Raw genomic sequence first — 27,771 nt, 5'->3', positions numbered from 1 at the left:
TTTCACTACAACCTCATCCTGAAAAAAAATGATAGAACCTCAAGTTTAGTACAGACCGGTAATGGGTGAGTAAGGGGCAGTTATCCAATAGAATTACAAGAAAAAAATAAATGTAAGCAGAAATTGAACAATATCAAATGATCTATTGCAATCAAGATGTACTTTAAAGCAGACATTTCACACACGCCTTGTATAAAACACAGGAAGTGGCCAGACATTATCTTGACACACAATTTACCAAAACACTTCTGCATCACAGTGTCTTATAGATTCCCTGAAAAAATAGACATTACTGTATTGGGTGTACGTCTCACCTTGGTGCATATGCTCGCTCCAATCACATTATTTAGCTGCCCTGAGCCTTGAAGAGGAGGACAACGAGATTTATCTTGTTTTTTATGAGCCAAGAAAGAAAATAAAGTCCAAAAACCAGGGAGCTTAAATTCTCTCTCCATGGGCCCCAGTGCCCTCATAAATAGGCATGGATGTATGAAGCCAACAGAAAGAGCGGCTGAAGTACATGTGCACCCCTTTTCGTGAAACTACCTGCCCCTTCTCTGCCTCCGTCTAAACTACTGAAACTGAAAGCAATTTGTACACAGTAAAACTTCCTCCAGCTAGTAATGATGAGAAAACCGGAATACACAGTGAACAAATCGTACCACAACTATATTGTAGAGAGAGATCATTTCCCTCAGAGCAACACAGTGAACCCCTCTTAACATTAGCTGTGTACTAGCGCTTACTATTTAGTATAAGACTCTAGCAATCTACAGACCAGGAAGGAAGAAGTTAAATGTCTTGTGACACATTTTCTATTGCAAAATGTGTAAGAAAAGATCAACACTGAAATTATAAATGTGAGGCTTATATCTGCTGTAGACACCAACATCCACACAGCTTAAAATATATTTAAAATTATTAGTTAACATTTTAAAAATGTTATTTAATATAACAGCATAAAAAAGAAACCAATACCCAGATTAACCATGTGTTTATGTTGAAATGCAGGCTTGATCTACCCTCTCCGTTAAAGGGTCATTAAAGGGATAGTAAACCCAAAAACTTTTTAAATCTTTATTAAAACTTCATTATGTATGTGAAATATTTCAAATAAGTACCTGTTAAATGTTTTCACTCGTTTTCTAGTTATTCGTCATCAAATATCTTTATATTGCCAAGCCCATTTTTATCACATTATGTGGACCCTATTAATGTTCTACCTAGGTAGAAACATCATGGCGGTCCGCATGCGCATATAATTATTTTAATAGTAACGCATGCGCATTTTGGCCCCTCAGTCCTAGCGTGACCGTCACTATTCTGGCACAGGAAGCAGGGTGGACTTCATGATAGTGACATCAACGTTGGTGGGCGTGGCGCACCAGAGCTCTGAAGATTCACGGAACACAAGCATGGGGGAATCATCTGCGTTACTTTGCTAGAGGTAAGTATAATAATTACCCCTAGGCTAACGAGCAAGTTGATTTGATCTTAGTAATAGGACGTTAACCCCTAGACTGACTATAATTTTTTTTAACACCTAGAAAAACGAGCATGTTTTTTTCTTATGATAAGGCAGTGACTTATGATAAGAGTGACTAACCAGCAATTATTTTTAACCCCTAGACTAACGAGCAAGTTGTTTTGTTCTTACAACACTCAGATTAATCGAAAGAGCTGCAAAGATTAAAAGCAATAGCAAATTCAGATGTTGTTAATTAACTTTAGTCGCATCCGAAATTTGCTATTGCTTTTAATCTTTGCAGCTCCTGCGTTTAATCTGAGTGTTGTAAGAACAAAACAACTTGCTCGTTAGTCTAGGGGTTAAAAATAATTGCTGGTTAGTCACTCTTATCATAAGTCACTGCCTTATCATAAGAAAAAAACATGCTCGTTTTTCTAGGTGTTAAAAAAAATTATAGTCAGTCTAGGGGTTAACGTCCTATTACTAAGATCAAATCAACTTGCTCGTTAGCCTAGGGGTAATTATTATACTTACCTCTAGCAAAGTAACACAGATGATTCCCCATGCTTGTGTTCCGTGAATCTTCAGCGCTCTGGTGCGCCACTCCCACCAACGTTGACGTCACTATCATGAGGTCCGCCCTGCTTCCTGTGCCAGAATAGTGACGGTCACGCTAGGACTGAGAAGCCAAAATGCACATGCGTTACTTTTAAAGATATTTGATGAAGAATAATTAGAAAACGAGTGAAAAAAATTAACAGGTACTTATTTGAAATATTTCACATACATAATGAAGTTTTAATAAAGATTTAAAAAGTTTTTGGGTTTACTATCCCTTTAAACACTTTGAGATAGTAATATAAAATGAAAAATCGCATATATCGTAAAAAATACTCTGCTATATACTTTCATTATTTATTTTTTCCTGTAATTCCCTTCTGAAATTGTGAGCTTTTCGGTTCCTGTTAGAAATGGAAGTGCAAACTCCACACAGCTATTGGCTGCGCACTCTAGTGACCTATTTATAACTGTCCCTAATTGGCCACAGCAGAGAAGGTAATCTAAGTTACAACATGGCAGCTCCTATTGTTTTATAGACACTAAAACTTTACACTTATTTTGATAATATTTAAACAGCTAATGAAACTTTAAAAAATACATCAACATATTATTCTCAGACTAATCTCTTCTTTGAATGCATCATTCTATCTAGCAATTATTTAGTGTTTAATGTCCCTTTAAAAGGTGTATGTTAAAATTATTTATGGAAAATTCCAATTTAAAAGGGACACGAAACCCCGATTTTTTTCTTTCATTATTCAGATAGCGTGTACAATTTTAAACAACTTTCCAATTTCCTTTTATTATCCCATTTTCATTGTCTTTGTTGAAAAAATAAGGAGGTAAGCTCAGGAGCGTGCACACTTCTGCAGCACTATATTTGTAAGAGCACTAGATGGCAGCACTTTTTCCTGCCATTTAGTGCTCTAGCACACGCTACCTACCTAGGTATCTTTTCAACAAGGAATAATACACTAAGAACAAATTTGTTAATAGAAGTAAATTGGAAACTTTTTAAAAATGGTAAGTTCGCTATGAATATCAAAAACAAAAGTAGTTTCATGTCCCTTTACTTTGTAGCAATAGTTTGCCATCAAAGCTGTATAGACTAATTCCTAATAAAAACTGCATTCTGCAATGTATAATGGCTAAAAATACAAGTATAGTAAATATTACCCCCCATTTGCTTAAAGGGACAAACAAATACAAAAAGAAAATGCTCTTATAGGCTTACATATAACTGTATGTTTAAGGATTAAATACATAGTTAAAGAGAGCTCCAGAGCAGCACTGCACTACTGGGAGCTAGCTGAACATGTCTGGCAAGCCAATGACAAGAGACAAATGTGTGTAGCCACCAATCACCAGCTAGCTCCGAGTAGTGCATCATGGCAGCTGAGCATATGTACATATGCCTTTGGACAAAGTATCAAATTAATACAACAGTGTTTTTAAAATGGAATGCTCTATCAGAATCATGAAAGTTTTATTTTGACTTTACTCTAAAGAAACACAGGCTGTCAGTGCTCTTAGCCAGGTTGCAGGTTAAAGATTCGTCCCAGCGCAGTATGTTTAATTTGCAAGGTAATGCAGCTAATGTATTTTAAAAGCTAGAAATTTATGTGAGCAGCTTTTCTAAAAGGAAAAAAAAATGACAAACTGAAAAAGTTGTATCGCAGAGAATCTTGCTAAGGAATACAGTATCTGCCTCCACTGAAACTAGTCCAGTTGCTCTAACAGATGATGTGCTGTGTACAGGAATTTCATTTGGATTTAAATATCCAGACAGTGAGACTGTAAAAATTCCACAGCCCATGTACCCAACTAGTCAAGACTTGCCTCTTTAATCCTGATTTTGGGTCGGAAAATCTGTTTCAGCATCCTGCATCAGTTCTTTGAAGCATCACTGACCCCACGTAGTTCATCCGCCTATGCTGAGGCTACTGTACTGTCAAAGGGGAATTTAATGTGTACATAAATAAGTGTCTGGGAGTTTCTTAAACAAAAGGAAGGGCGAACCAAATGAAAAAAAAAAAGAAAAAAAATTAAAAAAAGAGGAAATATTGCAATTTCCACTAACAACCCCCATTCAAAAGCACAAACCACAAAGTACAGTTGCAGTGTAGTTAATGGCCTGCATGATGGGTAACCAGGCGAGATGGGGAAGAGTGAGCAGAGAGAAATGAGGTAAAGATAAAGTTCAGCAACAGAGGAGGAAGGTAAAAGGAAGCAGTGATGAGCTATATAGTGTAAGACCAACAACATGCTCATTTGTGCTGTATATACCATTCTCCCCTTTTCCTAGAGTTTATTGCAGGTGTTCACACATTTGTAGGGTCCTGAGGAGCGCCAGAATGAGGAGGAACCAGTCACACTATTTTAAAGAACCAGGGAAAGCAGCTATATAATATTTTTTATATAAAGTGCCACTGTATTCCACAATGCTGTGTACTTGAATAGATGGTTGTACAATACCATAGACTTTGAGAGCTACATCCCATATATTGGACTTTACAATACAGACTGATACTCTAAAGAGCCTACAATCTGGAGGATCTGTATCAGGGGGGCTCAAATTTTTATTTCAGTATAAGGGCAGATCACTAATGTTAGCAAAGACTAGGGGCCACATAGTATTTTGAAGAATTAACTTTATTATAAGTGTGAGTATAATATAAACAGGTTTTATGTAGTACACATGCTTATCTAATAAAAAGTGAGGAACTGATTTTTCAATAGCAAAAACAAAATGTATGCTTACCTGATGAATTAAATTCTTTTATTATGTTGAAAGTCCACAAGCTATCACATGTGGGATTAAAGCCCAGTCCTTCAGCAGAAGGTAAAACACCCCACACAACAAAGCTTTTATCCCTCATAGTTTCCCATGATTCCTTAGCCATACATATGGCCAAGAGAAAGGAGAAAATAAAGTAGTAAAGGAAAAGCAGGGAAAGGAAGTGCAAACTGTTACTGCCACCAACTGATAACGAAAAAACAAAGGCGGATGTTGTGGACTCTCACCATAATGACATAACTGAATTGATCAGGTAAGCATAAATGTTTTCTTTCATAAGATGGTGAGAGTCCACAAGCCATTTCATGTCGAATCCTATACTCAAGCTGTGAACTCCACGGGCCACCATGAAATAGGGAGGGAACCACAGTTAAGGCAGGTACTAAAGAGGCACTGCAACCTTCAGAACTTTCCTACCGAAAGCAGCCCCAGAAGAAGAAAACATGTCAGAATGGTAGAATTTGGTAAAGGTATGAAAAGATGACCATGTAGCTGGATTGCACATTTGTTCAATGGAAGCTTTATTTCTAAAAGCCCAATAAGTGGCAACTACCAGTAATGTATTCAGATTTCCCATTACTAGGTACGCTATGCAAATCAAAGCTTTAAGCCACCCTGCTAAGGTGATTGAAGTAGCTTTCTGTCCCTTGTGGGGAACCTGATAATTGGATAAATAAGGAAGAAGAAAATCTGAATCCTTGGCTTGAAGATACAATTTCAAGGCCCTTGCTACATCCAAGTTATGAAGTGATCTCTCTTTTGAGGTTTTTTTTTGGGTGATGGACAGAGAGATTGGACTAAAATGTGTTGATGTTTTCAGAAGAAAAAAAAACTTAAAAAAGGAGTAGTTTTTTTTCTCAATTCTGCTTTATCCTGATAAAAAATCTAAGAAGAGCTCAGTGGCTTTTCTGGGTGAGGAAATTGCTAAGAAAACCTTTCAAGACAACAGTTAAATGCCAATACTATGCATAGGTGCAAACAGCTGAGCCTGAAGAAACCCTCAAGACCAAGTTAAGGTTCCACAGAGGGCAAGCAGGCCTGATAACTGGTCTTATCCTGACCAAAAAAGGCTTGAATGTCAAAAAGTCTTGAATTCTTCTTGTGCTACAAGACTGAAAGGGCAGAAATTTGGCCTTTAAGGGAGCTGGCTGATAAACCCTTATCCAGACCATCAAACAATTAAATTAAGAATTCAAGAAATCTGAAAAGAATTCCAATGGTAATTCTTAGACACCAACTTTCCAGACTTTTTGATAAATACGTCTTGTAACAAGCTTTCTGGATATCACTTGATTTCAAAAAATCTCTATAGAACAAAATCAGACGTTCAGTTGCCATACCATTAAATTGATAGACTTGAGATCTTGATGGAAGAAGGGGCCTTGAGAAAGAACGTCCTTCCCTCCACCAAGAGAACACCACCAAGGCCGACTTGAGGGCAATTGTACCAGATATGAGTACCAGATTGAGTCAATGTAAAAGCAATTAAAATCACTGAGGCCCTTTCCTGTTTTATCCTGGCTTTTAACCTGGCTTTAATCCTCAATAGTAAAACAAAAGGAAGATGTAAATCAAATTGAATGATCAGGAAATCACTAGTGCATCTAATAGAGTTGCTTGTGGATCTCAAGATCTCGCATTATAATGGGGTAGTTTGTAATTCTAGAGAGAAGCCATAATTTTTATGTCTGGCTTTCCCCAACAATTTACAATATACCTCCTGATTTAAAAGACTATTCACTGTGGCGAAGGTACTAAGAATGAGGAAGTCCACTTCCCAGAAATCATGCAATGAAGGTGTTCTGCCAAAAGTCAGAATGCGGGCTACCTATTTCATTGCTAAAGCACGTTGCCTCAGCAGTGGCTTTTATCAATCACCAACGTGGTACTCATTGTCTAACTGAAGTTTCAGAAAAGACTCCAGTCTTAACAGGGGCCAACTCTGTAGAGCACTGAAGATTGCATGGAACACTAAGATATTGATCAGCAACCTCGCCTCCTGAGGAGACCAAACTGAGCAATTTCTGGGAACCCCTGACTGCGCCCCAAGCTGGCATATGTGGTAAATTCTACCCCATTCGGATGGAGGGAAGAGGCTCCCTATACAAAGACTGGTGAGTCTGCAACCAATTAGAGAATGTCTTGCCTTGAAGTCTAAAGAGATCTTCTAAGACAAGCTGTAAAAATAAAATCTCCATTCCACTATTGCAACATTTGATGCTGCAAAGAACTTAAGTGGAATCAGGCAAAAGGAATGGCATTTGAAAGCGCTTTTATGAGACCAACTACTTCCATGCACTAAAGCAGTGTAGGAAGAAGAGCTTGATGGAGTCTGCGACTTGAGTTTGCGAGCATCTGTGAGAGATAGTCTCATTGTTGGAGTTTATGATGATGCTCAGAAAGGCAGTGGAGAGCTTTTTAAGATGTTGATTTTACAATGTAGTCTAGGTAAAGAGCTACTGCCGAGCCCTGAGCTACCACTACGTACAAAAGAGATCAGAGAACCTTTAGGATGATTCTTGGTGCAAGACAAAATGGGAGTGGCACACAATGGTAATACCTGTTTAGAAAGGCAAATCTGGAAAAAAAAAAATTGTATGATCCCTTTGAATAGGGATATGCAAATAGGCATCTTTTAAGCCTATGGTCCACCTGCACTAAAGGTAATATAGTACAAAACATCTCTATTTTAAAGTTAGAACTTTCAGAAATTTGTTCAAAGTTTTGAGATTAAAGATAAACCTGTAAGTCATGTATTTCTTTGGAACAATGTTAAAGTGACTTGAATAGAACCCCTGAATCTTACTATGGTTCAAGGGGACAATAGTAATCACTCCCATGGCTTCTAGGTCTGTTACACATGCCAAGAAAGATCTGGCTTTAAAATGATCTTTTGGAACATGAGACAGGAGGAATTTTAAATCGAGGAGGGCGAGACCGAAAGCCTATGACTTAACCTTAGGAAATAATGTTCAGTACCAAAAGGAACTTGATCAGAATTTTCTTCAAGTCTCCTGAAAAATAAGTTCAGTCCATCCCCCACCTTCATGCCAATTTGAACGAAGGGACAGGATTTTTTTTTATTTTTGGTCTGTTTGGACTTAAACAGTTAGGAAGCAGTACCTAGAGGTGTCGGACTTCTGAGACACTGAAATGGAGAATCTTTGCGTCTTGGAATGACAAAAGGAGTGAAACAGTCTATTGGACTTTTTTTTGTAGAGGCAAGAAAGCTCCTTTACCTCCAGTGTAGCAATGATAGCATCCAGTTCAGTTCCAAACAAGATCTTTCCCTAAAATGGGAGGGAAAGAAGTTTGTATTTACATATAACTTCAGCCATAAGGCTCATTTAGCCAGAAGTTATTTCAACAACTACATCTTAAATGAGAACTACTCACAGCCTTGACCAACCTCAAGCAATCCTGAATTTTATCAAGGGAATTTTCTTCGGAAATAAGGTCAGAGATGTTGTCACATCATACTGCAGTAACTGCAGATGCATAGACTACCCTAACTACAGACAACACATAGCCTGCAAGCTGAAATGATCTCCTGAAGAAACCTTAACGTTTTCTGTCCATAGGATACTTAAGAGGTACTGTCCTCTAAAGGAATTGACGTACACCTAGTCAAAGTGGAAATAGCACTGCCCATCTCTGGAATAGTTTCCCACGCCTCTGATATTTCAGAGGGTAAAGGAAACATGTTTTTGAAGGTGGCAAAGGGAACCAAGGGAATGTCTGGTTTGTTCCATTCCTTACTAATTGGCTCAGAAATCAGAAAGGTAAATAGATAATCTTGTTTGAGAATGCCTTAAAGAATTTATAAATTCCTTTCACAGATTTTTGTCTCCAGGTGGAGGGCCCCCAATCTGCAAGGAAAGTAAAGACTTCCTGCAATAGAGCCTGTATGTGCTCCAATTTGGAATTAAAAGGACACAGCATTTGCAACTTACTTCATAAGGGAGTCCTGGTTTCTTAAAAAAAATCTCCTCAGCTGAGGAGGAAGATTCCAATTATAATTGTACTACCGCATCCTAGGGATATCCCAGATTAGCTCAGGGCCTGCAAAGGGATCTTTCTGTTCTTTGCATGAGTTTTCTGTTTAACTGGTGCAAATACAGACATGAAAGCAATCAGTTGTGAAATTGCAGAGTGAATGTACTGTTTTAAGTTTAAAGATAGCTCCTTAGAACTGTCCAGGGGACAACCTTGGTGGGTAACAAAACCCTGAGCACTCTGCTGCAAATGCAACAATGCATGTCCCTGTCTAGCAATAGACACAGACTCAGCACATAGGTTACAAAGCTGAGTAAGGGAACACACCAACACTTCATTACAAAGAACACGCATATGAGAAGGAGTTAAATTACCAGTAGATTGCCCTGCTAAGGGATCAGTGTTATGTCCTAAGACTTTAGCTGCACCAGTTTGCTCCATAATGACTAAGAATATTAACCTCTTAAGGACATATGACGGAATTTTTCCGTCATAAAACAATTGAGAAAACTGAAAGCTGTGTCCTTAAAGGGTTAAGGACAGGCAGGCATCTAAAATTAGATAGAAGCACATAAATACAGTGTTACAGGCATAGAAAGGGTTAACACCCTCAGGGGAACACACAAACATTGGCACAATGTAAGATTGAATTCCCTGACACGGAATCAGAAAAAAAAAAAACGAGTACTGTTTATATAAGAGAAAAAAAATTGCACTTTAAAATATAAAAAATTTGTTTAATAAAGGATTAAATAAATATACAATTATGAAAAACTCTAGTCATCAAGGGTGCTTACCCCTCTAAAGAGTATAAAAGAAATAGCAAAAAATAACCACCATCTGCGAGGAAAAGAAAAACTAAACTGAGCCCAGTTTTGGCTGGAAAAAAAACAGAATTTATGTTTACCTGATAAATTACTTTCTCCAACGGTGTGTCCGGTCCACGGCGTCATCCTTACTTGTGGGATATTCTCCTCCCCAACAGGAAATGGCAAAGAGCCCAGCAAAGCTGGTCACATGATCCCTCCTAGGCTCCGCCTACCCCAGTCATTCGACCGACGTTAAGGAGGAATATTTGCATAGGAGAAACCATATGATACCGTGGTGACTGTAGTTAAAGAAAATAAATTATCAGACCTGATTAAAAAACCAGGGCGGGCCGTGGACCGGACACACCGTTGGAGAAAGTAATTTATCAGGTAAACATAAATTCTGTTTTCTCCAACATAGGTGTGTCCGGTCCACGGCGTCATCCTTACTTGTGGGAACCAATACCAAAGCTTTAGGACACGGATGATGGGAGGGAGCAAATCAGGTCACCTAGATGGAAGGCACCACGGCTTGCAAAACCTTTCTCCCAAAAATAGCCTCAGAAGAAGCAAAAGTATCAAACTTGTAAAATTTGGTAAAAGTGTGCAGTGAAGACCAAGTCGCTGCCCTACATATCTGATCAACAGAAGCCTCGTTCTTGAAGGCCCATGTGGAAGCCACAGCCCTAGTGGAATGAGCTGTAATTCTTTCGGGAGGCTGCCGTCCGGCAGTCTCGTAAGCCAATCTGATGATGCTTTTAATCCAAAAAGAGAGAGAGGTAGAAGTTGCTTTTTGACCTCTCCTTTTACCGGAATAAACAACAAACAAGGAAGATGTTTGTCTAAAATCCTTTGTAGCGTCTAAATAGAATTTTAGAGCGCGAACAACATCCAAATTGTGCAACAAACGTTCCTTCTTTGAAACTGGTTTCGGGCACAGAGAAGGTACGATAATCTCCTGGTTAATGTTTTTGTTAGAAACAACTTTTGGAAGAAAACCAGGTTTAGTACGTAAAACCACCTTATCTGCATGGAACACCAGATAAGGAGGAGAACACTGCAGAGCAGATAATTCTGAAACTCTTCTAGCAGAAGAAATTGCAACCAAAAACAAAACTTTCCAAGATAATAACTTAATATCAACGGAATGTAAGGGTTCAAACGGAACCCCCTGAAGAACTGAAAGAACTAAGTTGAGACTCCAAGGAGGAGTCAAAGGTTTGTAAACAGGCTTGATTCTAACCAGAGCCTGAACAAAGGCTTGAACATCTGGCACAGCTGCCAGCTTTTTGTGAAGTAACACAGACAAGGCAGAAATCTGTCCCTTCAGGGAACTTGCAGATAATCCTTTTTCCAATCCTTCTTGAAGGAAGGATAGAATCTTAGGAATCTTAACCTTGTCCCAAGGGAATCCTTTAGATTCACACCAACAGATATATTTTTTCCAAATTTTGTGGTAAATCTTTCTAGTTACAGGCTTTCTGGCCTGAACAAGAGTATCGATAACAGAATCTGAGAACCCTCGCTTCGATAAGATCAAGCGTTCAATCTCCAGGCAGTCAGCTGGAGTGAGACCAGATTCGGATGTTCGAACGGACCTTGAACAAGAAGGTCTCGTCTCAAAGGTAGCTTCCATGGTGGAGCCGATGACATATTTACCAGATCTGCATACCAAGTCCTGCGTGGCCACGCAGGAGCTATCAAGATCACCGACGCCCTCTCCTGATTGATCCTGGCTACCAGCCTGGGGATGAGAGGAAACGGCGGGAATACATAAGCTAGTTTGAAGGTCCAAGGTGCTACTAGTGCATCCACTAGAGCCGCCTTGGGATCCCTGGATCTGGACCCGTAGCAAGGAACTTTGCAGTTCTGACGAGAGGCCATCAGATCCATGTCTGGAATGCCCCACAGTTGAGTGATTTGGACAAAGATTTCCGGATGGAGTTCCCACTCCCCCGGATGCAATGTCTGACGACTCAGAAAATCCGCTTCCCAATTTTCCACTCCTGGGATGTGGATTGCAGACAGGTGGCAGGAGTGAGACTCCGCCCATTGAATGATTTTGGTCACTTCTTCCATCGCCAGGGAACTCCTTGTTCCCCCCTGATGGTTGATGTACGCAACAGTTGTCATGTTGTCTGATTGAAACCGTATGAACTTGGCCCTCGCTAGCTGAGGCCAAGCCTTGAGAGCATTGAATATCACTCTCAGTTCCAGAATATTTATCGGTAGAAGAGATTCTTCCCGAGACCAAAGACCCTGAGCTTTCAGGGATCCCCAGACCGCGCCCCAGCCCATCAGACTGGCGTCGGTCGTGACAATGACCCACTCTGGTCTGCGGAAGGTCATCCCTAGTGACAGGTTGTCCAGGGACAGCCACCAACGGAGTGAGTCTCTGGTCCTCTGATTTACTTGTATCCTCGGAGACAAGTCTGTATAGTCCCCATTCCACTGACTGAGCATGCACAGTTGTAATGGTCTTAGATGAATGCGCGCAAAAGGAACTATGTCCATTGCCGCTACCATCAAACCTATCACTTCCATGCACTGCGCTATGGAAGGAAGAGGAACGGAATGAAGTATCCGACAAGAGTCTAGAAGTCTTGTTTTTCTGGCCTCTGTCAGAAAAATCCTCATTTCTAAGGAGTCTATTATTGTTCCCAAGAAGGGAACCCTTGTCGACGGAGATAGAGAACTCTTTTCCACGTTCACTTTCCATCCGTGAGATCTGAGAAAGGCCAGGACGATGTCCGTGTGAGCCTTTGCTTGAGGAAGGGACGACGCTTGAATCAGAATGTCGTCCAAGTAAGGTACTACAGCAATGCCCCTTGGTCTTAGCACAGCTAGAAGGGACCCTAGTACCTTTGTGAAAATCCTTGGAGCAGTGGCTAACCCGAAAGGAAGCGCCACAAACTGGTAATGCTTGTCCAGGAATGCGAACCTTAGGAACCGATGATGTTCCTTGTGGATAGGAATATGTAGATACGCATCCTTTAAATCCACCGTGGTCATGAATTGACCTTCCTGGATGGAAGGAAGAATTGTTCGAATGGTTTCCATCTTGAACGATGGAACCTTGAGAAACTTGTTTAAGATCTTGAGATCTAAGATTGGTCTGAACGTTCCCTCTTTTTTGGGAACTATGAACAGATTGGAGTAGAACCCCATCCCTTGTTCTCCTAATGGAACAGGATGAATCACTCCCATTGTTAACAGGTCTTCTACACAATGTAAGAATGCCTGTCTTTTTATGTGGTCTGAAGACAACTGAGACCTGTGGAACCTCCCCCTTGGGGGAAGCCCCTTGAATTCCAGAAGATAACCTTGGGAGACAATTTCTAGTGTCCAAGGATCCAGAACATCTCTTGCCCAAGCCTGAGCGAAGAGAGAGAGTCTGCCCCCCACCAGATCCGGTCCCGGATCGGGGGCCAACATTTCATGCTGTCTTGGTAGCAGTGGCAGGTTTCTTGGCCTGCTTTCCCTTGTTCCAGCCTTGCATTGGTCTCCAAGCTTGCTTGGCTTGAGAAGTATTACCCTCTTGCTTAGAGGACGTAGCACTTTGGGCTGGTCCGTTTCTACGAAAGGGACGAAAATTAGGTTTATTTTTGGCCTTGAAAGGCCGATCCTGAGGAAGGGCATGGCCCTTACCCCCAGTGATATCAGAGATAATCTCTTTCAAGTCAGGGCCAAACAGCGTTTTCCCCTTGAAAGGAATGTTAAGTAGCTTGTTCTTGGAAGACGCATCAGCTGACCAAGATTTCAACCAAAGCGCTCTGCGCGCCACAATAGCAAACCCAGAATTCTTAGCCGCTAACCTAGCCAATTGCAAAGTGGCGTCTAGGGTGAAAGAATTAGCCAATTTGAGAGCATTGATTCTGTCCATAATCTCCTCATAAGGAGGAGAATCACTATCGACCGCCTTTACCAGCTCATCGAACCAGAAACATGCGGCTGTAGCGACAGGGACAATGCATGAAATTGGTTGTAGAAGGTAACCCTGCTGAACAAACATCTTTTTAAGTAAACCTTCTAATTTTTTATCCATAGGATCTTTGAAAGCACAACTATCTTCTATGGGTATAGTGGTGCGTTTGTTTAAAGTGGAAACCGCTCCCTCGACCTTGGGGACTGACTGCCATAAGTCCTTTCTGGGGTCGACCATAGGAAACAATTTTTTAAATATGGGGGGAGGGACGAAAGGAATACCGGGCCTTTCCCATTCTTTATTTACAATGTCCGCCACCCGCTTGGGTATAGGAAAAGCTTCTGGGAGCCCCGGGACCTCTAGGAACTTGTCCATTTTACATAGCTTCTCTGGGATGACCAAATTGTCACAGTCATCCAGAGTGGATAATACCTCCTTAAGCAGAGCGCGGAGATGTTCCAACTTAAATTTAAACGTAATCACATCAGGTTCAGCTTGTTGAGAAATGTTCCCTGAATCTGTAATTTCTCCCTCAGACAAAACCTCCCTGGCCCCATCAGACTGGTTTAGGGGCCCTTCAGAACCATTATTATCAGCGTCGTCATGCTCTTCAGTATCTAAAACAGAGCAGTCGCGCTTACGCTGATAAGAGTGCATTTTGGCTAAAATGTTTTTGACAGAATTATCCATTACAGCCGTTAATTGTTGCATAGTAAGGAGTATTGGCGCGCTAGATGTACTAGGGGCCTCCTGAGTGGGCAAGACTCGTGTAGACGAAGGAGGGAATGATGCAGTACCATGCTTACTCCCCTCACTTGAGGAATCATCTTGGGCATCATTGTCATTGTCACATAAATCACATTTATTTAAATGAGAAGGAACTCTGGCTTCCCCACATTCAGAACACAGTCTATCTGGTAGTTCAGACATGTTAAACAGGCATAAACTTGATAACAAAGTACAAAAAACGTTTTAAAATAAAACCGTTACTGTCACTTTAAATTTTAAACTGAACACACTTTATTACTGCAATTGCGAAAAAATATGAAGGAATTGTTCAAAATTCACCAAAATTTCACCACAGTGTCTTAAAGCCTTAAAAGTATTGCACACCAAATTTGGAAGCTTTAACCCTTAAAATAACGGAACCGGAGCCGTTTTTAACTTTAACCCCTTTACAGTCCCTGGTATCTGCTTTGCTGAGACCCAACCAAGCCCAAAGGGGAATACGATACCAAATGACGCCTTCAGAAAGTCTTTTCTATGTATCAGAGCTCCTCACACATGCGACTACATGTCATGCCTCTCAAAAACAAGTGCGCAACACCGGCGCGAAAATGAGGCTCTGCCTATGATTTGGGAAAGCCCCTAAAGAATAAGGTGTCTAAAAAAGTGCCTGCCGATATAATCTTATCAAAATACCCAGATTAAATGATTCCTCAAGGCTAAATATGTGTTAATAATGAATCGATTTAGCCCAGAAAAAGTCTACAGTCTTAATAAGCCCTTGTGAAGCCCTTATTTACTATCTTAATAAACATGGCTTACCGGATCCCATAGGGAAAATGACAGCTTCCAGCATTACATCGTCTTGTTAGAATGTGTCATACCTCAAGCAGCAAGAGACTGCTCACTGTTCCCCCAACTGAAGTTAATTCCTCTCAACAGTCCTGTGTGGAACAGCCATGGATTTTAGTAACGGTTGCTAAAATCATTTTCCTCATACAAACAGAAATCTTCTTCTCTTTTCTGTTTCTGAGTAAATAGTACATACCAGTACTATTTTAAAATAACAAACTCTTGATTGAATAATAAAAACTACAGTTAAACACTAAAAAACTCTAAGCCATCTCCGTGGAGATGTTGCCTGTACAACGGCAAAGAGAATGACTGGGGTAGGCGGAGCCTAGGAGGGATCATGTGACCAGCTTTGCTGGGCTCTTTGCCATTTCCTGTTGGGGAGGAGAATATCCCACAAGTAAGGATGACGCCGTGGACCGGACACACCTATGTTGGAGAAATAATAATTAATTTTTACCTGATAAATTCCTTTCTTTCTTGGTGGTGAAGGAAAACCAGTGGGAAAGAAGGAAAGGCAGGCACCACTGCCTGAAGGACCTTCCTTCAACTAAACAGCCTCTGCCGAGGCAAGGACATCAAAATGATAAAGTATGTAAACAGCACCAAATTGCAACTTTGTAATTGTGCTCCACTAAAACCTTATTCTTGAAAACCAAAGAACGAGACACACAATGAGTTCAATGAGCCATAATACCTAAAGGTGATGGCTGTCCTGCCTCCAAGCAAGCTAAGAGAATCAAACTCTTCAATTGAGAAGCTGTCTTCAGGCACTTACGATAACCATAAAATGCAACAAGCAAGAAAGAAGACTGCCCAATTTTTTAAGGGGCCCTTAAATAAAAAGGTTTAACAAGCAGCCTACAACCCTAATTTTTACAGAGAAAATGCTGTAGATAGAAACCCAGAAAAAGTCTGTAAAACTGCATTGTGTTGAAGAACCAGATACTGAAGAACACAGGAGAAAGTTGAAGATGTACAAACTCACCTAGCCAAAGAAAATTGCTAACAAACAAAACCTCTGTCTTCGCCAGAATACTGCGGGTACCAACTTGATGAACGAAATAGGTAACCGCAGATATGATGTCCGAGTGAAAAATAACTAAGTGAGAAAAGACCAAGTCTACAGGGATCCGAACATTGCACAGAGTTTCAGAACATGTATTGGTAGTCTCACTTCTAGAGATGACCAAACTCCCTGAGACATTTGAGCATCCCAGACTGCCCCCCCCCGACAACCTGACAAGTTAACATCCGTGGACAGCATGCTCTGGAAAATCATCCCCTGAAACACTGTAACAGAAAATATCCATCAAGAGAGACTTCAATCCACTGCCTTTGCATGCATAGTTTCAGTGGAAGCAACTGAAAATCTTGCAAATGGAATAGCACCAGATGCTGTCACCATCAGGCCAACAACCTCTATATACTATTCTACGGTAACTGAGATAGGGATTGTAAACTCGGCAAGACGAATGTAATGTAAGTAGGACTCTCAAGAACAGCGTCATGGAGACCTAATCTATGACTAACACCAAAAAAGGACACCCTTGTAAGCGAAGTGAATTAACTCCTGTACACACAGTCTCCAGCCATGAACGCCTTAGGAACAGGAATAATTACTCTCATGCCCTCCAGATTTTGCACACACAGAAAGGATGCCTCATCTTATTGACACATGAGGCAAATGATCCTTTTAGGGGAGGCTTTGCCAAAAAATTGTTCTGTACTCCTGAGAAATGATTCCCAGAACCCAAGTATGCCGAACAGACTGCAAACTAGGCCTTCTGAAAAAGCTGCACCTGTCCACAAGCAGATTTAGAGATGTAGGTAGACCTTTTAATATGCTTGGCATATTTTAGACTGGAATAGATTCTAAGGGGGTTGAGGAAAGGAATGTGTTTTTATTTTTTTAAACATTATCCACAGCAGGTCTATGGACCTGAATTGCCAAGGTTAACATACTTCCTTAAGAAAGGAACATGACTGCTGTAACTAAAGGAAGACAATTCACCCTCTAAAGGTGAAGAATTGACCAAACCAGATAGCTGAACTGGATTGATAGCCATAGAAAATAGAAACCTCAATAGTAACTTGAATAACCATGTGTACATTTACGCTTACATGAAAACTGCATAACCTCCACAATCTCAGAAATGAAGTCTGTGGATCTACCCTCAAACGGGTCTAATCCAGCAGAGACAAAACCAGGCTATTTCATAGTATTCCCAATTTAAGTGTAAGAAACACAATCTTAAATATGCTAACTGTAGGAAGTTCTAAACTACGCCAGCACAGCATATAGCAGTAGCTCAAAGCTATGAGATATCCTGTAAAATCCTCTCAGAAGGAGAGTTATACACTTGCATGACTATGCTTGACAGTGGGATAGAAGAAGAAAAATACTCAATTATCCTCTCCCAAGTAAAAGCATACCAATGTGCAGCAATGTAGAACAAGAAGTGAGAGGATACTACAGTATCCCTTAGTAAAGTTATACTATTGCAGGGCAATAAATAAAAGTAGTACAAGAAATGGAAATATGGTAGTATCCTCTCAAAAATAAAGGTATACTATTGCACGGAAATACATAACAGTAGTACATTATATGGAAATACTGTAATATCCACTCAAGTAAATTTGCCTGGGAAATACAGTAGTACAAGATATGGAAAATACAGTAGTGTCCACTCACAGGTACTCTATTGCACGGCAATGAATACCAATAGTACAAGATATGGAAAATACCAAAGTATCCACTTATAAGTAAATGTATACTATTGCACTCCATAAATAACAGTAGTACAAGCTAAGGAAAGTACTGTAGTATTCCCTTACAAGTAAAGGTATACTATTGCAGGGCAATAAATAACAGTAATACAAGATATGGAAAATACTGTAGTATCCACTAACAAGCAAAGGTATACTATTGCACGACAAACAATAGTACCAGATTTGGAAAATATTGTATCCTCTCTAGAAAGTAAATATACTACTGCATGGCAACACATAACAGTAGTAATAGATGTGGAAAATACTGTAGTATCCTCTCGCAAGTAAAAGGTATACCATTATACAGTAATATGTAAAAGTAATACTATAAATGGAACATAAAAGTACAAGTAAAGATATAATAGTGGCACAAGGTATAGAAAATACTTTAGTATTTTTGCACAAGACAATGCATACCATTGTACAGCAATGATTAACAGGAACCAACAAAAGGGATTACGATTAAGGCTAACAATAAAGACTCTGACATAAAACTCTGAAGTCAACCATAGCGCCTGTTTAGCAAGGACAGCTAAGGCTGTATCTTTTGCATTAAGGTGGAGAAACTGAACATCACCAATAAAGGATAGAATAGGATTGTCCGCAAACAGCAAATGCGTTCTTGTCATCTTTTCAGATAAAGAATCACATTCAAAAGATTAAGTTCTTGCCAACAAGTTATACCCAGCGTTAGAAGAAACAAGAGCCTAATCATAAGCACTCAGATGTACTGTCTTCCAAAGGAATCCTGTTCCCTCTAATCAAAGAAGAGATAGCTCTGTCTCGCTTAGGAATGACTTTCAAAGTTCCAACTAAGCGCTCAATTTATCAAGCCCTTCTCCTCCGTTCAACTGCAGGTTCTCACAATAGAACCTGCAGTTAGGATTTATCAAGCAGCAGTCATCAGACCACTGCTTCCCTACCCTCTTCTCCACCTCTTAGGCCTCGTCCGACCATGTAGATTGACAGCTCCTGCCCGCACATGATTGGCTGTGCGCAGACAGGGGGCGGGTTGCTCACGAGCGCAATGTATTGATCTAGGCCCATTTTGGTATATTTGATGCCACCATTTCATCGCCAAATGCAATCCTAAAAAATTGTTAACATTTTCACCAACTTTGGGTTTCTCACTGAAATTATTTACATACCTCTTTTGTAATCATGGCACAAATTATTGTAAATGCTTCTCTGGGATCCCCTTTTCCCGAAAAAGCAGACATACATTGCTTTGCCAATGGTTTTTGGTAATTAGATTGCTGCTAATTGCAGCTGCGAACCACACTTCTATTATTTCCGGCAGCAAAGAGGTTAATCAGGTAGCTTGTAAGGTTAATTTTAGCTGCAGTGTAGAAATTACCCTTTCACTTGACACCTCACACCCCCTGATCCCTCCAAAACAGCTCTCTTCCTTCCCTCACCCCTCAGGTCACTACCCATCAGCACTCACTCTACCGTGCTTACCAAGCTACATGATACCGGCTTCCATTAGACAAGCCCATCTTGTGTAGTATGCACTGACACAGGGTTGAAGGAAGAACTCAAACGAGGCCAACAGGAGCAGGCTGCAAGACCAACTGTGGCAGGCAAGTGACAATCTCCTGCAGGATAATTACTCTCACTGCCCATGTACTACTACACAGCCTTCACTCCTATTCCCGGGCTCTCTGAGGGGGACATCGGGTCTCACATCAGTTTGAGAACCTCTTTTAATGGATGTGTAGGTCAGCAATTCAAGTTTCACCATCCTCCTTGCTGAAGGCAAAAAAAAAAAATGACTAAGGAATCATGGGAGAGAGGGAGGGATTAAAGCTCTGTTTTGTGAGGTGTTTTGCCTCCTCCCTTATGACTGGACTTTAATCCCACATGCAATGGCGTGTGGGCTCTCACCATCTTATGAAATAAATTACTGATGTCTGTTTCTATTCAGTAGTTATGAGGGCTAAAGAAAAACCCTTGGTTGGCAGGATGTTGCCTTTGGGCTTTAATATGGGCAGCCCTGATATATATAAAAATACATTAAAATAAGAAAACCTCTGGGGTTAAGAGGATACCTTATAGAACGTTTGGTAGAAGTGCCCTAAGTTACATGTTTACTGCACAGATGTATCTAATTATGTACATAAAATGATATATGAGAGCTCCTCAGGATTCCTTCATTAACCTTTAAAAGGAACATAAAAGTCAAAATTAAACTTTCAAGATTCAGACAGAGCATGCACTTTTAAACAACTTTCTAATTTACTTTAATTATCCAATTTTCTTTCTTTTATTTGTTGAAGAACATAAGTAGGTAGGCTCAGGGGTGTGCACATGTCCCAAGCACTGAATAACAGCAATGTTTGTAAAAATGCTATACACACTGTTGCACACTAGAGGGAGACATGTTTGATTTTTTTTAATGATCTATAAATAGAATTTCTAGCAATTTAAAAAAAAAAAACACATAACTTTTTTTTTGTAAACATAATGCTTACCAGATAAATTCCTTTTCTTCTGACGGGTAGAGTCCACAGCTGCATTTATTACTTTTGGGAATTCAGAACCTGGCCACCAGGAGGAGACAAAGACACCCCAGCCAAAAGCTTAAATACCTCCTCCACTTCCCAGAAAAAGGTGCCAGAAGAATAAAAACAGAAGAAACGGCCGCCTCATATAAAAAACGTGGGCGGGGAGCTTTGAACTCTTCCCGTCAGAAGAAAAGAAAATTATCAGGTAAGCATAATTTAAGTTTTTCCTCTTAAACGGGGCGAGTCCACAGCTGCATTCATTACTTTTGGGACAACAATACCCAAGCTATAGAGGACACTGAATGTAAAAAAAAAAAGGGCAGGTAGACGAGGCGGCCCGTTCGGGGAGAACCACAGCCTGAAATTACCCAAACACCTGACAAAACAAACTGCTTCACCAGTAACAGAAGGATAAAATCTGAAAGGACCAAGTAACTGCCCATCAGTTAAAAACAGTAAGGCCCTTTTGAAAGACCGCTCAGAATCACTAGATTCTACCAAGCGCAAAGGAGACAAGTCCCGCAGGCTCCAAGCCCACACATTCCGCATACCCCCTGGACGGTAGAAGAAGAACTCAACAAGAGATCTAAAGACCAACAACTAGGGTAAAAAGAACCCCAACAGAATTCCAAGCACAAACCAAGGTTGCAACAGGACAAAAACGCATAGAGAACGAACTGAGAGAAGGGAGGAAAAAGCCCCTACCGCTATCTGAATAGGAGTCCAAGGGATCATGCAACGTCCCAACCCTGGAGACCTAGAGGGACAAGGTAGATTCCAGCCCTGACACAGAGTGCAATCCGCACTCATGAAAGAGCGACCAAGGGATAAAAACACCCCCAGAACCGCTTAAAATTAGCACCATAAAATCATATTGTGCTCCAGATGAAGCCACAGGCTTCTCTCTGCAACAGAAGTCTAGCAGACACTAGCCGCTAACACTAGTCAACTAAGCTAGGAACTGCACCAGGACTCCCACAGAGGGAACATTCCAAAATGCAGAAACCAACTGCCTCCCAGGCAAAAACAGGAAAGTAGGAGAGCATCCAAAACCAGCAGAGAAAGGCTCCCTGCTGAGGAAGAAAACACAGCTAAACCTCCCATCTAAGAAGAGATAAGGATAAGATACGCGGTCAAGGCTCCACCGAGCAGTCAGACCTCTGACCCCCTCTTCGAGGCGATGGACCCAGCACCAAAGCGACTGACAATGTCCGAAGGCAGGGAAATAAACAATTCCCGGACCACCCAGATCCTCAGTAAGGAAAAAAAGGGTGGAACTAAAAACGGTACCAAAGGGTAGAGCAAACCCCGACCATTTGCTAACAAGACTGGCATGCTAACCAACTAAGCTATGACAGAACATAGGAGGAGCTTGGGTTCCAGAACCCAGACCCAGTTCCTTTCCCTACAAGAAGGGACACTCCCAGGCACAAGAGAGTCTACACTGAAACAACAGTGATGGCACGATACCAGGATCCAACCCTCATGACATCCTGCACGCAAGGAAGGGGAACACCACTGAACAGAGGAAGACCTCCGGGGTACTAGGTGGATCTTGTGGTATGCCCCAATCTCACTAAGGGGAGGGAAAATCAAATATATAACCACTCACCTGCCCACAAGCAGGGAGAGTGCAACAGCAAACAGACGGCAAAGTAAATACCAACTGTAGAGGCACCATCCGGCTGCAACAGCCGACCCAGTAGAAACAAATTGATATCGAGCACACATTTAAGGTGCAAATAGCCACAACGGATTTCAACCGCAATCTCCCGCTTTCTAGGCAGCTAAACTAACCATCAGGCTATTTCCAAGTCTCCGATAAGGGAAAGACAAAAACACCTGAAGGAGCAAGCGAATGTCTAAAACCGACTGAATTGCCCAGGACCCATCTAAGAGATCCGATATCCAAGACAAAAACATATTCAAGACAAAAACATGTCCAGAAAACCAGACACCCGGAAACCGGAGCCGGCCACAAGCTATTAACCCCTGAGGAACCATAGGGATACCTCATACGGAGAACCCTGTACCCTAGGAGATGTAATCACAGCCACATCCAAAAGGTCCTTGGACACTGGACGTTCACTAAGCATCCCAGAGACAGAGAGCATAACTACTAAAGGCTCGAGGGGCAACACCCCAAGTCCAAATACTAAGGAGCTGACAAGAATTAGAGTTAAAAAACTAGATAATCCCGCTTGAGAAGATAATATAGTCTCCAAACAATCCTTTCAGGAGCAACCTTCCGGCAACCCCCACAGCTCAAGGAATTAACGAACGAGCCTAACAATTCTAAGCGAGTGACAGATCAAACCAAGACGCCGTAAGTAAGGGCAGCTCCAGGAAAAAAACGGAGACAAACGCATTCTCCAAAGCCCCAAAAATATGGGAGCAGACGAGAAACAGTAGAAGGAAGAAAAAGGCCGTAAATGCCCGAACTTCCAGAACAGATAACCCAACAACCAGCCCTAGAAGGAGAAAAAGGAAGCCTAAGACACCTCGACCCCTTAAAGAAGAGGTACCGTTGTCAAGGCCTCACCAAGAGGAATACCATAGAGGAGATAATAAAAAAAAAAAATTAAAAAAAATTTGTAAAAAAAAATTGCTCCAATCTGGTACCCCAGAGGAGTCAACTAAACCTCCAGTCCAATTGGGAATGGAGAACCCTAGCTCCGAGGCCAAAGGACTTCCGGAACCCTCAGAGTAAGCTTTAGCAGGATCCGCTTCTGGAACCCCGCCAACAATCAGGAACAGGACAATGAGGACTGAGTACAATCCCTCTGATGCCCCACCGAAAAGAAACGAGAACCAGCCTGACGTTTATGAATGAAAGGCCTCCTCTACCAAGTTTTAGCCCAGCATGGGGCAGAGTCTCAAAAAATTATTGAAAACTCATGGATGTTCCTCTCCACGGAAATCTTTTAGAAAAAGGATTAAGATTTATTTGATTTGAAGAGAAACCAGAGTATAAAGAACTCCTCATCCAAGTGAGCAACTCATCACCCAACCAGGTCAGCCAGTTACACCGGCACCACGTGGACGATATAGACCTTAAGGAACAGAAACCAGCGTCCCAGCCTGCTACATACGGCACTCCAGAACTGACCCAGGCCACAGAAAAATAAAAAACCCAGTAGGGATCGACAAAAGGATCTATAGAATAACATGAAACTTTTGCGGAAGTGCCCAAGTGACCACAAAATCGAATTCCAGAGAAGAAATGTTTCCCCAACAGAAAAATTATAAGACATGAGCTTCTTAAAAGGAAATAAAATACATCCTAACCAGATCAAAGAAAAGGAGGGCAGCACCCGCAGGTCAAAGCCGCAAAAAATGGGCACACTAACAGGACCAAATGAAAAGTAAATTGGAGACGACAAGGAGATTAACTTTATCCCAACACGTCAAACCTAGCTTGCTGTCCGGGACAGAAGACCGAAGGATCCCTCGACCCATCAGGACTGGGGTCCTCCAGCACTGCCAAAACATTCCGCAGCAGGACACGAAGGCGCGTCAGTCTAAAATGAAAAGCAAGACTTACCTCTGCTGGGGCAACTGACTACCCCGACCCCGAGGGTTGGGCCCCTGAAGCCTCAGAGAAAACCGCTTCCCCAGAGGGCTGATCTGACCCAGACGATCCCATGCCTGACGAGCCCTGGTTAACAGAACACTGACAGTATCTCAGCAACACCTCCCTCCCTGGAAGATGTAAATGCGCCGCCATAGATATGGCCATGCGGAACCGTGCTGTAACCTCTGAAGAAGGGGTAACGGCATTAGGGACACCTGCTTGCATAGCCAAAGAAGGTTCTAGGGCAAGTGCCTCAAGGGATATGGGATCCCCAGGGTCAGATGGCTCGACGGACACTAAGTTCCCTGTTTCGGGAGAAAAGAGCACTCTAAAGAGGCATGTGGAACATAACTGATGGGCATGGATTATCCGGTCATTTTATACTCTTCACAAGAAGTAGAATCTGAATCGGAGACATCAGTCTCCAAAAAATCTGAATCCTCCATAACTTGGATAGAAAATTATGGATAAAAATAAAATAAAATGGCACCTCCTATGACAACTAGCAAAACAGAGTCTCTCCGTCGTCACGTGGTCAGGAATACGGAAATGGAGAACAGAGCAAGACCATGCCTAGGCACAAGGTACACCATGCAGGCCAGAGAAAAGCATGCCAAGGCCACAAAGCTTGACAAAAAAGGCTATTATGTTCCGATATAGCCACAAGCCCAAAGCGTCACTACACATTAGCAGACGGAATCACATAACAACCATCATTAAAGTCCCCCCTGTTCAATAACCCGCCTCAGGAGATATTAACCCTCTATTCCATAAAAATAAAGAAGTCCCACTGAAACCCTGACTTCTTTGTTACTTTACATTCACACATAGAAGTAAAATGAAACGATCTTACCGGAATCTAAGCCGTGGAACAGGAACACGGCCCTTCAAGTGTGACAGATAGTAGCCTTGCTTCTGACATGGACTTGAGTGAAGAAAGATGGCAGCGAAACTCTGCAATGCTGATTGCTAAGAGCAGTTAACATGAGTCGGGATGGTTTCGCAAAAGTCTCCCTGCATCTCCGGATCCTCCATAAGAGACCATCTTTAATTTTCCGACAATTCTCTGCCAACCTCCTGTGACGAAAGGCAAAGAATGACTGGGGGATGAGGGAAGTGTGGGAGGTATTTGTTACGGTACCAACAGGATACCAAGGTTAATACCAGATGACAACGTCCTGCATAGACAATCAGCAATTCACAACCCCGATCAGTTTCCCCTCAAACATGAGACCAAGCTCCACATTTCAGGTTTAAAACAGAATGAGATTTATTAAAGGCTAGATGCCTAGTATTTATACCGGTTTTGACCCCCCCAGATGGGGTTGAAAGAATGTTGTACATTAGATAAAAGGGAGAAGCGCCCTTGACATGATACAATAGAATTATATTACTTAAACACTTCAACCACAAGACACTCTTGGCTCTTCTTATCACTTAGGTGTTTTCTCTCTGGAGGTGATCAAACAATAGAATGCTTAACATTAATTAGATTATAGCTGGAGCCAGCCACTTGTGTTTAGAAAATAAAGTTAACACTTTCAGTCCTGACCGAAGGGTCTGTCACATAGCTCCCCCCTTGTGGAACACTCCGGCAGACCCGGCTTGACCCTTTGGCGGGTCAACTTGGGGATGACCGGACTGGGTGGTGGTAGGCATATCAGTTTGCCGGGACAATCCATCTGCATTCCCGTTTAGCTTACCGGGCCGGTAGCTGATGGTGAAGTTATAGGGCTGGAGGGCTAAACTCCACCTCAGCAATCTACCATTGTCTCCTGAGACCCGGTTGAGCCAGACTAAGGGATTGTGGTCCGTTATGAGGGAAAATTCCTGTCCATATAGATAAGGGTTCAACTTCTTCAGTGCCCAGACCAGGGCTAAACATTCTTTCTCTACTGCCGCATAACTTACTTCCCGAGGTAATAACTTTCTGCTTAGGTATGCAACAGGATGCTCTCCTCCATCCTCCCCGACTTGACTCAGTACAGCCCCCAGTCCATACATGGAAGCATCTGTATGAATGAGAAAACGTTTGTTAGGGACTGGGGCAGCCAAGACAGGGGCATTCACAAGGGCCTGCTTCAGTGCCCGAAACGCGGCTTCACAAGCTGGAGACCACAGGACCTGTTTGGGGAGGTTCTTTTTAGTCAGGTCAGTCAGGGGCTTGGCGATAGTACTGTAGTTGGGGACAAAACGTCGGTAATACCCGGCCGTCCCCAGGAAGGCTAGTACTTGGGTCTTAGTGATAGGTGTGGGCCAGTTAGCCACAGCCTCTACCTTGGCTGGCTCCGGTCTCTGGCTCCCACACCCCACTCGGTGCCCCAAGTACTGTACTTCAGCCATACCTAGATGGCACTTGTCCGGTTTCAAGGTCAGGCCAGCGGCCCGAATCTTGTCCAGAACCAGCCCTACATGGGTAAGGTGTTCTTCCCAGGACCCACTGTAAACCGCAATATCGTCCAGGTATGCACAAGCAAATTCCTGGAAGCCATCAAGGAGTCTATCCACCATACGCTGGAAGGTAGCCGGAGCATTCTTCATCCCAAAGGGCATGACCTTAAACTGGTACAGGCCGAATGGGGTGACGAATGCCGACTTGGGGATAGCATCCTCGGCCAGGGGAATCTGCCAATAGCCTTTACACAGGTCTATGGTTGTCAGATAGCGCCCCCTAGCAATACGGTCTAGTAATTTGTCTACCCGGGGCATCGGGTAGGCGTCAGTGGTGGTCCTCTCATTGAGCCGCCTGTAGTCCACACAGAACCGGGTGGTTCCATCCTTCTTAGGTACCAGGACTACAGGGGAAGCCCAAGGACTATCGGAGGGCTCGATCACTCCCAGCCGGGCCATCTCCTATATCTCCTTCCGCATTCCTTCTCGGACTGCTTCGGGTATACGGTAGGGAGGCTGTCACAGGGGATTCTGTCCGGGAGTCTCTACTTTATGTACAGCTAGGGTAGTGTAGCCGGGCTCTTGGGAGAACGTCGCCTGCTTCTCCCACAGGAGCTGTCTTGCCTGTACCCTCTCGGTAGGGTTCAACCGGTCCCCTAGCTGCACAAGACTAGTGAGGTCAGTCTGGGGGTCCTTCTCTAATAAGTCGGGTAGGGGTAAGTTCTCTGGGTCGTCTGCAGCAGGGGCACATACTGCGGCTACGTCCTCTGGCCTCTCCTGATACTCCTTCAGCATGTTCACATGAAAGGATCGCTGGATCCTCTCATCTGCACAGCTGGCTATAACATAGGTAGTATCACACACCCGGGATAACACTTTATACGGGCCTTGCCAAGATGCTTGCATCTTGTTGGCCTTCACAGGCTTGAGCACCAAAACCTTCTGTCCAACCTGGAAGACCCGCTGCCGGGCACCCTGATCGTACCACCCCTTCTGTCTTTCCTGGGCCACCTGGAGATTCCCTCTTACCATCAGAGACAGTTTCTCCATGCGGTCCCGGAGTTCCAGAACATATGGCACGATGGGGGTTCCCTCCTGCTCTATCTCTCCCTCCCAGTGTCCTCTAATAAGATCCAGGGGGCCGCGGACTCTTCTCCCATAGAGTAACTCAAAGGGAGAGAACCCAGTGGATTCCTGGGGCACCTCCCTGTACGCAAATAGCAGATGAGGCAGGAATCGTTCCCAGTCTCTGCAAGTGTCCGTGAAGGTCTTCAGCATCTGCTTGAGGGTGCCATTAAAGCGCTCGCAGAGACCGTTAGTCTGGGGGTGATAAAGCGAACTGAGCAACGGTTTAATGCCGCACACCTTCCACAGCTGCTGGGTGAGCACAGCG

General features: G+C 42.5%; 1 protein-coding gene and 1 non-coding gene across 4 annotated transcripts in view; both read right to left on the bottom strand.

Annotated features, from left to right (window-relative positions):
• RPS6KA1 (ribosomal protein S6 kinase A1) overlaps nucleotides 1–27,771 on the bottom strand; it is a 562,802-nt gene that overhangs the window by 254,214 nt on the left and 280,817 nt on the right. For 2 of the 3 annotated variants that reach the window (XM_053706981.1, XM_053706983.1), the window contains one exon: nucleotides 1–18. This exon is cut by the window's left edge and continues 99 nt beyond it. In XM_053706981.1, the coding sequence (XP_053562956.1) occupies nucleotides 1–18 (18 nt within the window). Of the gene's footprint in view, nucleotides 19–3,868; nucleotides 3,926–27,771 lie in introns of those variants that run through there. The other variant, XM_053706982.1, reaches the window with a different exon arrangement.
• LOC128655112 (U5 spliceosomal RNA) lies at nucleotides 23,269–23,385 on the bottom strand. The gene has a single exon (XR_008401667.1). It is a non-coding gene; the product is annotated as a U5 spliceosomal RNA (small nuclear RNA).

Source organism: Bombina bombina, chromosome 3 (assembly GCF_027579735.1).
Source record: "Bombina bombina isolate aBomBom1 chromosome 3, aBomBom1.pri, whole genome shotgun sequence".
Lineage (NCBI taxonomy): Eukaryota > Metazoa > Chordata > Amphibia > Anura > Bombinatoridae > Bombina > Bombina bombina.
The sequence above is the reverse complement of the archived record's forward strand: the minus strand, read 5'-3'. Positions and strand labels throughout refer to the sequence as shown.